This window comes from Coregonus clupeaformis, chromosome 35, assembly GCF_020615455.1.
Source record: "Coregonus clupeaformis isolate EN_2021a chromosome 35, ASM2061545v1, whole genome shotgun sequence".
NCBI classification, from domain to species: Eukaryota; Metazoa; Chordata; class Actinopteri; order Salmoniformes; family Salmonidae; genus Coregonus; species Coregonus clupeaformis.
The window spans coordinates 5,596,031-5,610,823 of NC_059226.1; the positions used below are offsets into that span (position 1 = coordinate 5,596,031).

The 14,793-nt window shown below is 44.4% G+C and overlaps 1 protein-coding gene across 1 annotated transcript in view; it reads right to left on the reverse strand.

The window, feature by feature from the left end:
* Window positions 1–211: 211 nt before the first annotated feature.
* Window positions 212–14,793, reverse strand: part of LOC121550459 (protein phosphatase 1E) — a 65,802-nt gene continuing 51,220 nt past the window's right edge. Inside the window, exons 3-7 of the mRNA XM_041862728.2 lie at window positions 11,783–11,982; window positions 9,367–9,555; window positions 8,927–9,070; window positions 8,379–8,472; window positions 212–4,342 (exon numbers count right to left, since the gene is read on the reverse strand). Coding sequence (XP_041718662.2) covers window positions 3,417–4,342; window positions 8,379–8,472; window positions 8,927–9,070; window positions 9,367–9,555; window positions 11,783–11,982 — 1,553 coding nt within the window. The 3' untranslated portion in view covers window positions 212–3,416. The remainder of the gene's footprint in view (window positions 4,343–8,378; window positions 8,473–8,926; window positions 9,071–9,366; window positions 9,556–11,782; window positions 11,983–14,793) is intronic.

Below are 14,793 nucleotides of genomic sequence, written 5' to 3' on the forward strand. Positions count from 1 at the left end.
GGTGGAGGCTGAAGCTACACTAATTCAATCCTCTCGATCTCTAGGTGGAGCCGGTGGAGCCACAGCACACACCTGAGGGCAGCTGCCACATGGGCCTACACACACGCCAATAGTGAGAGTAACACCCCCAAAACTGTTTGGGAACATTCAGTACGCCTAATTAAAATCCATCCGGTTGTAGAAGAGGTCAAATAAAACCCTTTAGGCAAAATACTTGGTCTAATCTTTATACATGATAATAGTCACCGTTAAGATACACATTTGTATACTACGAGAACAACACAGAAGATAGAGATACTGAAACTTTTTACTGGTTTACCTGACCTGCATGTTGGGGAAGAGCTGGTCATGGGTTTGTCTTCAGGGAAGTCTGGAGGACAGAGTTTGAACCACCCTGTCACAGGAGGCTGGCCAAGCATAGAGACACTTTGTAGTTTTTCTCTTTGAGACTAATTCAATATGGCCGTCAAACGTGGTAGTGTTTTATATACACTGACAACTGTCCAAGGGGTACATCATAGATTGTGTCCCATACTACCATCGAGCAGAAGTAAAGTTGTGTGTGCCCATCAATGTGAATGTGAGCACTGGTAAGAGTTTAGGAGGGTGGCTGTTGTTAGTTTGATCTGGCTCTAGCTCACTCTGCCTTGCTCTGTGAAGACAAACCCTCTGAACAAAAGCCTTTCCACGCGCGACTCATAAAGATTCATTATTGCTTACAGGAACAAAGCATTTTGTGTACATGGACACACAGTGCAGAGTCATGGAAAGCAATGGAGTGGCATAGGAAAAAGAAGGGGAGAGAGGGGAACAGACCTGAACTACCTGGTCTGTTTCTATCGGCTGGGGAAGGGTCATAATGGCATGGGGGTTAAAAGGGAAGGGTCATATAGGCATGATGGGGTAAAAAGGAAGGGTCATACCGCAGAAGTGGGTGAGAGAGAGAGGAACTATGGGATATGTGAGCAAGCAAGTTTAGCTGGGGAATTATAGCATACACTTTTCTGTTTATGGCTTGAAAGTTCAGCGTCTTATAAACAACTGCAGCTATAGAGGACTGCGAGGTGGGGGACCATTTTGACATTTCAGTGGATGGTCCTTGTTGAGCTTTTGAAATGTGGCCCACCATTTGAATTCCCATGTTCCCTTGTCACTCAAGCACTGCTAAAGTACACCTCTACTTCCAAAGGTGTCACATGAAAAGTACATTACAGTCCTGGGGGCTGTGAGGCTTGATATCAACACAGAATATTGTGCCGCCATCCTGCTGACCTTACAGTGGTGATTTTAAATAGTAGACTTATAAGACAGACCACATGAATACCCTCAACACGTATACACACACCCACACACGTACGCCTGCACACATTCATATGTGAATTTACGATAAATTCCAATAAGCAATTGGTGCCCCGTGCGAGGAACATTTAGGATTGGAAAGATGTGCGCTTTTTTTGCTCTCAAAAAGAAGCAGAAAGCTTTAAAAAAGCAGGTGATGTGGGTGGGGGTGGGGCTGGGGATGACGTTGGGGGGACTCTGGGCATTTGATAACTACCCTTATATATTCGACTTTATGGTTGTCTTTCATAATTGGTCAGAAAATAGCAATTGGTGTGGTCCGCTGTTCCAAGAGTCAAAATGCAGGTGTTGCTTACGCAAAGGGAAAGATACAGAAGCATGGACATATTTTTGCCCAAGAGTCGGTGTGCTGATCCACATCCTGCTCTCTCAGAGTGGAACACCAGGATAGAATGCTCAGATTCGCGAGGATACGGTGGATAGCTGCTAAAGTATACATGTACATTATTTCCTATCCCACGATCAACAAACACCTCCAGAATAGTGTGTCCTCCAGGTGTACTGCATCCAGAAATGGTTGTCTTACATCCACAGTCCAAAACCCCACTACTGTCTCAGTCCTACTGGCCCGTCTATGAAGGTCCCGGGAGGGCTCCATGTACATTCTACAACTGGAATACATCTACTCTCTGGGGCTGCTTCATGATGACTGTCCAAATGGCCTTCTGTAAATGACCACCATGTTCTTCAGTGGGGAGGCCACCAGGCGACCAACTGCTAGATGTTTCAGGGTAGCAGTAAGCAATGACAGTGACTGGGAACTGACTGACTGGCTGGGGGTATTTCTCTGTGTGACTGTGGGCTAGTGAGGGGATTTGGCCACTCATACCATGTGTCCTTGTCTCCTGCTCCTGGGAACTCAGTGGGATTGGGGAGGGCAGGAGGGGGTGTGTTTACATTTTTGTATTTATGGAAATGGCACAATGTGTTAGTAAGAGTTAAAAATGTCAGGAATGGCACAAACAATTCCTGTTTTCTTAAAGGTGAAAAGATGGTGAGTTTTTCCAACTGAACTGTCGTTCATATATATTAAACAATGGTTGTCTGGGCCAGAAGAACGGAGGCACATTTTACAGAATCTAGTCATTGCTATATAGCATCTTCTATGGAGTTTCAATAGAAAAAACATTCACATTTGAAAGGATGGTGAGATTAAGATTAATTTATTATATTTGTCAAACAAGAGATGAAGTATTTGACATTCATCATTCTTATGCTCTATTGTTGTTAGTGAAATTACAAAGCAGCATAGTTGTTGGTTAAGTAGCCCCTGTAAGCGATATGAAACACATGGGTCCATATTGTAATGGGAAGCCTAGAAGGGTCTCTGTTGACTGAGGCTTGAAATTCCCATAACATGTTCTGCTGAGTTGTCTGAACTATCTTGGCCCAGTAAGTCTGACAACGCCTGCTAGGGCACTTATTCACACCCAGCCTGTTGGGAAGGACTTCTTGTCAATGAGAACACATCTCGTGTTTAGTTGTATGTAAACGTTAACTCAATTTGACAGGCATGGCAAGGACTGACTAATGTCTGCTCTTAGATGATGTCATCCCCAAAATTATAAATAGAATATCATTTCTTAATAATATCCCTCCTAGATGCCATTATCCTCTATTGTACCCCCATTTGGAACACATATCAGTCCATATATGTTGGATTTATTCAGGTAAGTGACCACTAATCTTATAATCCTGTATTAAGTACTCCCATCTATGTAGATGGAGTGGGCGGATAATGTGTTTTCCATTATGAATCGGAAAGTACAGTACAGTGTGTGTTTGCAATACGGGCCAGGAGCAGGAAATGTTATTGCCTCCTGAATGGGGCTGTGTGGCTATGGGGTGGGGTAGGTAGATTGCCTCCTGAATGGGGCTGTGAGGGTATAGGGAGGGGTAGGTGCAGATGGAGAGGGGGTGTGGGCGGGGGCGGTAAGGGTGTGGTGCCAGTATCCTGGATGAGGAATTTATGATGGCTGGATGAATGAATTAATGACTGTAGTCAGATAGAGGAAGGGTCAGGAGAGCGAGGAGCTAGTGGAGATTAGGTCACATCATCAGACTCTGCTGTCGTGGGGCAGGTGGGGCAGGGCTACCCCGGGCCTCCTCTCGGGGCAGCGCTGGGGGTAGGGCACACTACGGGTGGAGTGCAGCAGGCCGGGGAGCTCCCTGGGGGCTCGGCCCCAACGCCAGGACACCCTCCCCCACCTGGGGCTCACGCACTCCATCCTCCGGGTGCGCCTGCCCGCGTGCCCAAACAGGGCGGCCGCCAGGGGCCATTGTCCGTCTGAGCTGGGCTCCTGGCAGGCGGGGACACAGGGTTTAGGCTGGGGCTTGTGCCTGGAGCCCTGGAGCCCCTCTTCTAGGTAGGGCAACCAGGCCGCCCCATGGCCCTCGGCAGGCATGAGGTTCTGGGTGAGGGCTAAGGAGGCGGGAGGGTGTGAGCAGGCAGGGGGGAGCCTGATCCGACCATCCTCTCCCAGCATGGGCCCCAGCAGGCCTAGGCTGGTTCTGTCTGTCAACGAGTCCGTGCGGTCTTCATAGCCCAGGTCAGCTGGAGCTGAGCACTGCTGCAGGAAACAGTGACCCTTCCCCCCAACATCTGTGGTGCCCCCGTCCTGGCAGCCCATCTCTCCTTGACCTTCCTCCTCCACCTCCGCCACTTCTTTGTCCTTTCCCTCCTCCCCCTCTTTGTCCTCCTCTCCCGGCGGGGGCGCGCGGAGGTCTCTGAGGAAGACCACAATGACTGAGATGTTGTCGCTGGAGCCGGCGTCACGGGCCGAGGCCACCAGCTTGTGGGCCACCATGGTGCTGTCGCCGCTGTTCTCTGTCAGGTGGTCGCTGACCACACGCACTGCCTCGTCGGGGCTGACTGTGTCATAGAAGCCGTCGCAGGCCAGGATCAGGTAGTCCTCCGTGCCGTCCAATGGGACGATGTGTTGGTCGGCATCGCCAGAGATGTAGGGCTTGTGCTCATTGTCGCCTGTCAATCACCAAGACAAAGAGAGATAAGAAACGAGGGAAACAAATCATATATTCTATATATTGTAAAATGTTTCTCATTGAAGCACTTTTTATAAAAACATTTAAACCCCCAAAGAGCTGACAACAATATCATGTGATATTCAGTGCTGCTTTATCTGTCAAGTCCACCAGGCTATGCATCTCTGTTTTGAAATCATGGTGGAGAAAAACAAAGAATAAATGTTAATTTAACAAATAATAGTAAATAATATACAGTGGGGAAAAAAAGTATTTAGTCAGCCACCAATTGTGCAAGTTCTCCCACTTAAAAAGATGAGAGAGGCCTGTAATTTTCATCATAGGTACACGTCAACTATGACAGACAAAATGAGAAAAAAAATCCAGAAAATCACATTGTAGGATTTTTAATGAATTTATTTGCAAATTATGGTGGAAAATAAGTATTTGGTCAATAACAAAAGTTTCTCAATACTTTGTTATATACCCTTTGTTGGCAATGACACAGGTCAAACGTTTTCTGTAAGTCTTCACAAGGTTTTCACACACTGTTGCTGGTATTTTGGCCCATTCCTCCATGCAGATCTCCTCTAGAGCAGTGATGTTTTGGGGCTGTCGCTGGGCAACACGGACTTTCAACTCCCTCCAAAGATTTTCTATGGGGTTGAGATCTGGAGACTGGCTAGGCCACTCCAGGACCTTGAAATGCTTCTTACGAAGCCACTCCTTCGTTGCCCGGGCGGTGTGTTTGGGATCATTGTCATGCTGAAAGACCCAGCCACATTTCATCTTCAATGCCCTTGCTGATGGAAGGAGGTTTTCACTCAAAATCTCACGATACATGGCCCCATTCATTCTTTCCTTTACACGGATCAGTCATCCTGGTCCCTTTGCAAAAAAACAGCCCCAAAGCATGATGTTTCCACCCCCATGCTTCACAGTAGGTATGGTGATCTTTGGATGCAACTCAGCATTCTTTGTCCTCCAAACACGACGAGTTGAGTTTTTACCATCTGACCATATGACATTCTCCCAATCCTCTTCTGGATCATCCAAATGCACTCTAGCAAACTTCAGACGGGCCTGGACATGTACTGGCTTAAGCAGGGGGACACGTCTGGCACTGCAGGATTTGAGTCCCTGGCGGCGTAATGTGTTACTGATGGTAGGCTTTGTTACTTTGGTCCCAGCTCTCTGCAGGTCATTCACTAGGTCCCCCCGTGTGGTTCTGGGATTTTTGCTCACCGTTCTTGTGATCATTTTGACCCCATGGGGTGAGATCTTGCGTGGAGCCCCAGATCGAGGGAGATTATCAGTGGTCTTGTATGTCTTCCATTTCCTAATAATTGCTCCCACAGTTGATTTCTTCAAACCAAGCTGCTTACCTATTGCAGATTCAGTCTTCCCAGCCTGGTGCAGGTCTACAATTTTGTTTCTGGTGTCCTTTGACAGCTCTTTGGTCTTGGCCATAGTGGAGTTTGGAGTGTGACTGTTTGAGGTTGTGGACATGTGTCTTTTATACTGATAACAAGTTCAAACAGGTGCCATTAATACAGGTAACGAGTGGAGGACAGAGGAGCCTCTTAAAGAAGAAGTTACAGGTCTGTGAGAGCCAGAAATCTTGCTTGTTTGTAGTTGACCAAATACTTATTTTCCACCATAATTTGCAAATAAATTCATTAAAAATCCTACAATGTGATTATCTGGAGAAAAAAAATCTCAATTTGTCTGTCATAGTTGACGTGTACCTATGATGAAAATTACAGTCCTCTCTCATCTTTTTAAGTGGGAGAACTTGCACAATTGGTGGCTGACTAAATACTTTTTTCCCCACTGTATCTGCTGCTTGCCGCCTTGTCACCTAGACTTGTTGTTCAGCACTTTGGCCCCGATTCCGACCAGAGTTAAGAGCGCATAAATGTTATTCCCTTTTTATGCACTTTTCTCTCTTTGCATATTCATGCTATTCACCTGCTATTCGTTCGGGATGGAGATCTAAGAAATGAAGGTGTGGCGGAGGTGTGTCTACAGATAGTGTGTCTGACCTTGACTTAATTCCTTCATAATTCCACTTTCTTTTTTCTGATAGAAATAACAGCATTCTCCATGCACTGTAATTTCTAACTTGATAAGAGCTATTGATAAGAGCTAGGTAAACAAGTAATCCTTTTGGATAAGGGAATTGTATTACCTTATAATCGCTGGAAACAAGTGTGAAACCAGTCATATGGCAGCAAACTGAAGCATATCAACATTCCCACAGTAAAGTTTATGAAATACTGTGCCATTATGTAGAATTGTAATTGTACAGCCTTTTAACTTGCAGGGATGGGTACTCTCGACAGTCTTAATTATAGGCTACACGAACTTTCTCTGTTTCCTATTTCTATCATAAATATTAGCCACTATCAGTATCGACCGTCAGTAGGCCTAATAACAACACATATTCAACTGGCAATTTACTGTTAGTTCCCCTCAGTTGGTATAGCCTACATTATCATTCCATTTCATTACATTGTTTAGTTTACCTTCATTTGCTTCCTCTGTAAACACCGTCACGGCCGTGTGGTTGTTGCTGAGTATCATTAGTAACAGTTGATTGAGTAATTTTAAACACCAGTTGGTGTTGAAACTGAGACGAATATGCATATATTTAGATGGCTTTCTTTCATTGATCCTTATTTTCTGAACCCGTTCTCTTGATGTATTCTAGTCTGTCGACAAAATAAAAGGTACACCGTATTTAAAGGGATGGCTTAAGATAAATGTACTGTAAACCCTATTGAATGGAAACTCCACAAGAAAATCTGTTGGCCAGCATGTGGGAGGGTTTTCAGCTGATTAATTACATTTATTCAGTGCGCGCAAGGGAACCACACCTGCAAAGCCTGTTACGCACCTTCATAAGGTAAGTTTGAATACCAACTACTGAGAAGTGCATAGGAAAGGCGTGTGTAAGAATGGCGTAATTTCGGGAACCTGTGACTAATGTATTTATTTTTATGTATGAATATCAGTATTGCAATATCTGTCATTTCTCCTCTCCTTCATGCAGCAGGAATTAAACCGTTCTAATGTAGCAGCCATTTGCTGTCGAGGAAGCGGTTGTTTTGATATCAGATTATTGGAGTTTTTGGATTTGGGAACAGCAGGTCACAGTAGGGCTTCCTCACTAGCCACCACTAAAATAACCATCAGGAAATAAGACTAGAAGCTAGCCTCAAGTTGCCTTGTGTATCAGGGTAAGGTGTCAATTAGAATTGAGGTCAGTTATTTTCATTTGGAATAAAATAAAATAAAATAACTTCCTAAATAGACTTCAATTCGAATTGACCCCAACCCTATTGTGTATGTAAATAGGTACAGTTGGATTCTAAGGCAGTCTTTACAGTGGATTCCAATGTAGAGGCCATTTGTTTTCAAGAGAACAACAGTATTATTGTGATGTATTATTGGAGCTGTGAGATTATTCCATCTAATCCCATTAGGATTTTAAATACCTGCTGGGAAATCAGACTGGTCACCTAACCTAAAGTTACGTACACCTGTGTATGCATAAAGGTACAGGCAACCCCCACTTCTGGGTTCTATTTGTCTCCCGCTCAGCACTGTGTCAGCTGACCCTTGGCTGTGGCCTTTAAGACTATGTCATGACCTCTGTGCTCTGGCACTCAATCGCCAAGATAGTTTAGATTGATTATGGGCCTCCTGCTGAGTGGTGAGTTGCACACATACGCACTCTCTGCTTGACACACACACACACTCTCTGCACGACACACACACTCTCTGCATGATACACTCCGACCTCTTGCTGACCTCTCAATAGTGTCAACACTCCTCTCATTCAGTCGGTGACCAAGGCAACACACACACACACACACACACAGCCAGGTCACAACAGCCATATCAACTCCAACCAGAGGAGGTCCAGGGAGGATTCAGCAGCAGGCATGGTACAGCAGCTACTGTACAGTCTGTAAATTGTACTCTATATGCTAATTGTATAAATACAAGGCATAGAGTGATTGTTTGTGTACCTATGGCTCTGGATACGGACAGGCTGCCATTAACCCTCCACGTGCCGAACCAGATGACACAGCCTCCCAGAGCCTCAATACGCAGCTTCTCATCCTGCAGAGAGAGAGATAAATATGGTATTATGTATAATGGCATGTGGTTGTACAGTGAGGGAAAAAAGTATTTGATCCCCTGCTGATTTTGTACGTTTGCCCACTGACAAAGAAATGATCAGTCTATAATTTTAATGGTAGGTTTATTTGAACAGTGAGAGACAGAATAACAAAACAAAAATCCAGAAAAACGCACGTCAAAAATGTTATAAATTGATTTTTTTGTTGTTATTCCGTCTCTCACTGTTCAAATAAACATACCATTAAAATTATAGACTGATCATGTCTTTGTCAGTGGGCAAACTTATAAAATCAGCAGGGGATCAAATACTTTTTTCCCTCACTGTATATGAGACAGATTTCTCTGCTCAAGTGATGTTAACCCCTGTGTGTGAAGTGAACAGTGATTAAAGGAGTGTGTTTTGTATGTGTGTGTGTGCGTGTGTGCGTGTGACCTCTCTGTCAGGCTTGTGAGGCTTCATCAGTTCCACAGCCTGGCCCTTCTTGACCAGCATGACCTGAGAGTCCCCCAGCCAGGCCACATACAGGGTCCGCCCCCTCAGGAAGGTCACCACCCCTGTGGTGCCACAGCGCAGGTTCTGTAACACACAGACACAGACAGACAGACAGACAGACAGACAGACAGACAGACAGACAGACAGACAGACAGACAGACAGACAGACAGACAGACAGACAGACAGACGGACGGACGGACGGACGGACGGACGGACGGACGGACGGACGGAAGCACACACACACATTTAGACATAGAAACGTATATGAATGTCCGGTAACATGTCTATTGGGTCATTCCATTTGATTTCAATCAGTTTTTGACCGCACCCCATTTGATTTGAACGAAAATGTCCATACTATACCAATTTGAGCCCTTACCTCCATCTTAGCTTTACGGATGAAGCGTTCGTCGGTGACTCTGAAGGCGCGACACAGGGCCTCCCCCGGATCTTGGCTAAAGCACTCCTGGTGCACCATGTTGACATGAAGGTGGTTGGCGGCGTAGATGGCGGCGTCCACGCCCCCGTGGCCATCGAACACAGCGAAGAAGGCCTGCTCCTCCTGGTCCTGAAAACACACACACAGGTCAAAGGTCAAAACAGTATGACAAGAGGGTGAGCCTGCAATGTCTTAGAGCTTCAATACTTTCAGGAAGCACTCTTATTTCTTCACTTCATTGGAGTCATCACCTGTTCTAACATGATAGTAATTAATGTATAGACTCTCATCAAGAGTATGAAGCAATGCAAAGCATTCATCTGTCCAATGTCAATAATCTTATTTTTTAAAAATTTTTAATTTACCTTTATTTAACCAGGTAAGATAGTTGAGAACAAGTTCCATAAACATCTTTACAACAAGCTTCCATAAACAAACTTAACTCATCATAGTAATGTTTTCTAAATTACAATATCTTCTACAGCATAGTTAGTTGCATGTCACTCTTGTGACGTTGTGTGTTTTCCATGAATGGAATGCGTAGTAGTGCCTCGTCACAAATATGCAAATCCAAATATAACCTGTTTGTGTCTCCATCTATTTGCTTTAATTAACTGGGGTTTAATGCCAATTAGCAGGCTTACCCGCCACTAGCATGCTTAGCTAATAAAATTGGATAAACATTTGATTCAACTGAATAATTATCTCAGGATCCTTGAGCTTGTGGCTCTGCCTGTCTGTCCCTGGGACGTCTCATTGGCCAGTTGTCTCAGAGGGGACGTAAGGGGAGGGGCCATAATCGTTGGGGATGACTGGCAAAATAATAAGGATATTGACTCTGTGTGGCTCAGATAACATGCCATTATCAGGCTGGTGTGTGTGTGTGTGTGTGTGTGTGTCTGTCAAATAAAATCAAATTTGATTGGTCGCGTACACATATTTTGCAGTTATCGCAGGTGCAGCGAATTGCTTATATTTCTTGCTCCAGTTCTATCTGTCTGTCTGTGTGTGTGAGTTGTTCAGCTTCATTTAAATAATTTCCCTCGTGCCCGAGGGAGCACGTTAGAGTGCTGTAGCCAATAATGCTATTAGAAGCATTTCATTCAACATCAGCTACCTACTGTGCTATCATTTACTGTTCTCATTGGGGTTGTAATGGGAATAACTCGGCTAGGGGAGTTTTATTGATCTCCCCCCAATAGTGAAGTGAGTCGGTAGCTTCCCAGCCGGGTTAGCCCACTCAGTGGGGGATCTCTTAATTAGTTGATATACATAGAAGAATTAAGTCTCTTTTTAGCCAGAGGGCAGCGATTTTGAAGAGTGCCTCTACAGGGTTGGGGTCAATTCCATTTCAATTCAGGCAATTCAGGATGTAAACTGAAATTCCAACTCCAATTTCCCTCAATGCTTCTCACTCTAAAAGAGCTCTCTGGAAACCCCAAGACACAAGACAGATGGCATCCTAATGACCACAAAATCAGTACCTTGTTCTTGGCCACACTCAAAAGATACCCTCCTATCAAAGACTCCAGGATGTCTGTCATTGTTTGAATTCTTCTCAGAATTTGGAATTGGAATTTCAGTTTACTTCCTAAATTGACTGAATTGAAATGTGCTATATCACGTGGTGATACTGTGTATTATTGTTCTTGCATCAAGTGGTAGGCCAAATGTTGCTAAGAAACATTCAAACAATGACAGACATCCTGGAGTCTTTGATAGGAGGGTATCTTTTGAGTGTGGCCAAGAACAAGGTACTGATTTTGTGGTCATTAGGATGCCATCTGTCTTGTGTCTTGGGGTTTCCAGAGAGCTCTTTTAGAGTAAGCACTTTTAAGGCCACTATAGGGTTGGGCGGTATCCAGATTTCATTACTTCATACCGTTTCTGTACCATACCGGGGTATACGGTATTACCGGAAGTGAACACCCCCCCCGCAGCCCACGAGAGGCGGGGGGCTTCCCAACCCACATTTTTTATATCTATATATATTTTTTGTAACGGTATTGAAAATCATACTGTCGGTATGTCTAAATACCCCGGTATCCGGTATATCACCCAAGCCTAGGCTACTAGGGAGAAGCCATAGGGCAGGGCTACAGTAGTACTCAAGCCCTCCTTTCCCACCCTCTCCTCTTATGCTTTTACCAGAAACGCCAATCAATGGTAATTGAATTTAAAGAGTCAAGTCCATATCCCCTTAATGGTTATGGTTAGAACTGGAGGGTAATCTGATACTAGATCTGTGGTTGAAGGCTGCTCTCTTCATCAACCTAGCGACATGCTGGAGTCATCCGTACCTGTATGTTGAACTGATCCTAGACCTGCGGTTAAGGATTACTCTGTTCATGCTTACCTGTATGTTGAAGAGAGTGTTGAAGTCGGGGATGACGATATGTTTGTCCTCCATCTTGCGCCTCATATTTTTGATGGCGTGGATGGAGGTCTCGTAGTAGGGCTGAGGCCGGCGGCGGTAAGGGAAGTCTTTCAGCCACAGGCAGCATGTTTCACACAGCTTGTTGAAGATGAGCCGGGCAAAGGCCACCGACTCAATCTCTAAAAGAGGACACACGCACAAACACACGCACAAACACACGTACATACACACATACACACACAAATGGCATGTGATCAGACCACAGGCTCACACATATACATTATACACGCATGTATGCGTGCTAAGTGCATCATTTATAGCCTCCAGATGTACAGTGGGGAGAACAAGTATTTGAAACACTGCCGATTTTGCAGGTTTTCCTACTTACAAAGCATGTAGAGGTCTGTAATTTTTATCAAAGGTACACTTCAACTGTGAGAGACGGAATCTAAAACGAAAATCCAGAAAATCACATTGTATGATTTTTAAGTAATTAATTTGCATTTTATTGCATGACATAAGTATTTGATCGCCTACCAACCAGTAAGAATTCCGGCTCTCACAGACCTGTTAGTTTTTCTTTAAGAAGCCCTCCTGTTCTCCACTCATTACCTGTATTAACTGCACCTGTTTGAACTCGTTACCTGTATAAAAGACACCTGTCCACACACTCCATCAAACAGACTCCAACCTCTCCACAATGGCCAAGACCAGAGAGCTGTGTAAGGACATCAGGGATAAAATTGTAGACCTGCATAAGGCTGGGATGGGCTACAGGACAATAGGCAAGCAGCTTGGTGAGAAGGCAACAACTGTTGGCGCAATTATTAGAAAATGGAAGAAGTTCAAGATGACGGTCAATCACCCTCGGTCTGGGGCTCCATGCAAGATCTCACCTCTTGGGGCATCAATGATCATGAGGAAGGTGAGGGATCAGCCCAGAACTACACAGCAGGACCTGGTCAATGACCTGAAGAGAGCTGGGACCACAGTCTCAAAGAAAACCATTAGTAACACACTACGCCGTCATGGATTAAAATCCTGCAGCGCACGCAAGGTCCCCCTGCTCAAGCCAACGCATGTCTAGGCCCGTCTGAAGTTTGCCAATGACCATCTGGATGATCCAGAGGAGGAATGGGAGAAGGTCATGTGGTCTGATGAGACAAAAATAGACCTTTTTGGTCTAAACTCCACTCGCCGTGTTTGGAGGAAGAAGAAGGATGAGTACAACCCCAAGAACACCATCCCAACCGAGAAGCATGGAGGTGGAAACATCATTCTTTGGGGATGCTTTTCTGCAAAGGGGACATGACGACTGCACCGTATTGAGGGGAGGATGGATGGGGCCATGTATCGCGAGATCTTGGCCAACAACCTCCTTCCCTCAATAAGAGCATTGAAGATGGGTCGTGGCTGGGTCTTCCAGCATGACAACGACCCGAAACACACAGCCAGGGCAACTAAGGAGTGGCTTCGTAAGAAGCATCTCAAGGTCCTGGAGTGGCCTAGCCAGTCTCCAGACCTGAACCCAATAAAAAATATTTGGAGGGAGCTGAAAGTCCGTATTGCCCAGCGACAGCCCCGAAACCTGAAGGATCTGGAGAAGGTCTGTATGGAGGAGTGGGCCAAAATCCCTGCTGCAGTGTGTGCAAACCTGGTCAAGACCTACAGGAAACGTATGATCTCTGTAATTGCAAACAAAGGTTTCTGTACCAAATATTAAGTTCTGCTTTTCTGATGTATCAAATACTTATGTCATGCAATAAAATGCAAATTAATTGCTTAATAATCATACAATGTGATTTTCTGGGATTTTTGTTTTAGATTCCGTCTCTCACAGTTTAAGTGTACCTATGATAAAAATTACAGACCTCTACATGCTTTGTAAGTAGGAAAACCTGCAAAATCGGCAGTGTATCAAATACTTGTTCTCCCCACTGTATATTCACATTTGCTCACATTAAAATAATGTGCAAAATAATATACATGCATGTAGACTCACATGAAACCATACACACGTAATCAGAGAAAGGCACACCAATGTGCTCCTGTGCCCAAATGCGCGCGCTGCCTTTAAACTTCTATCGTGCTGTAGCGCAGCTCTTCAGGACTACGGATTGAATCAAGCCCTTAGCCTTTTACTTCTCTGTCACAGTGAGTCGAGCAACCGAGAGGGACTCAGGAGACAATGTTAAAGTGTTTGTTTTTATTTTGTTGAACCTGAAATATAGATAAACATCTCTAAATACTCTGTTTCCTAGTTACCTTGGTTGTTGTGAGGGAGGATTAACTGGGTGACTGACATTCGTAAGAAAACTTGTGGTTTTACTGTTTGTTGCAAAGGGCTCACTTATTGTTAATTTGTAATTTACAGAATAGTAGCGGTTATAATTCGCCTTAAGAAGCTCTGATGCTTCCTATAGAGTCCTATATTTTACTATAGATACCTATAATCCTATAAATACTGTGAGATTTCAAGATGTAGGTCGTTTTTCTACTTACCTAGAGTCAGATGAAATCATGGATACTATTTCTATGTATCTACATGCAGTTTGGAGATAATTTAAATTAGTATATCGTTAGCCTAGCACAATTGCTGGTAGTCTCCAAGTACAGTTGCCAGCTCCTCTCAAAAGCAGGGAAATAGACCTTCTAACTACTCCAAAGCTTGGTGGTTAGCACTTGGTATTCTATGTATTGTTTACAAGTCCATATGAAACTATAATATTTAAAATAAAATAATGTTTTAAATGCATTTTTACTTTACTATTTTCTCTGAAGTACGCATTTCATTCATCCGCCGTGGGCACACGGACCCGCCGTGGGCACCGCTGTGCGTGACCTCTCAAGTCAACACAGTGGCCAGATGCGACAGCGGGACAGAATGAGGAAGTTGATAGAATCTTGTTTCTTATTATGTATAGCTTTGTAAGACATATTATAAATGACCAACCACCCAGCTTTGGAGTAGTCTATTTCCCTGCTTTTGA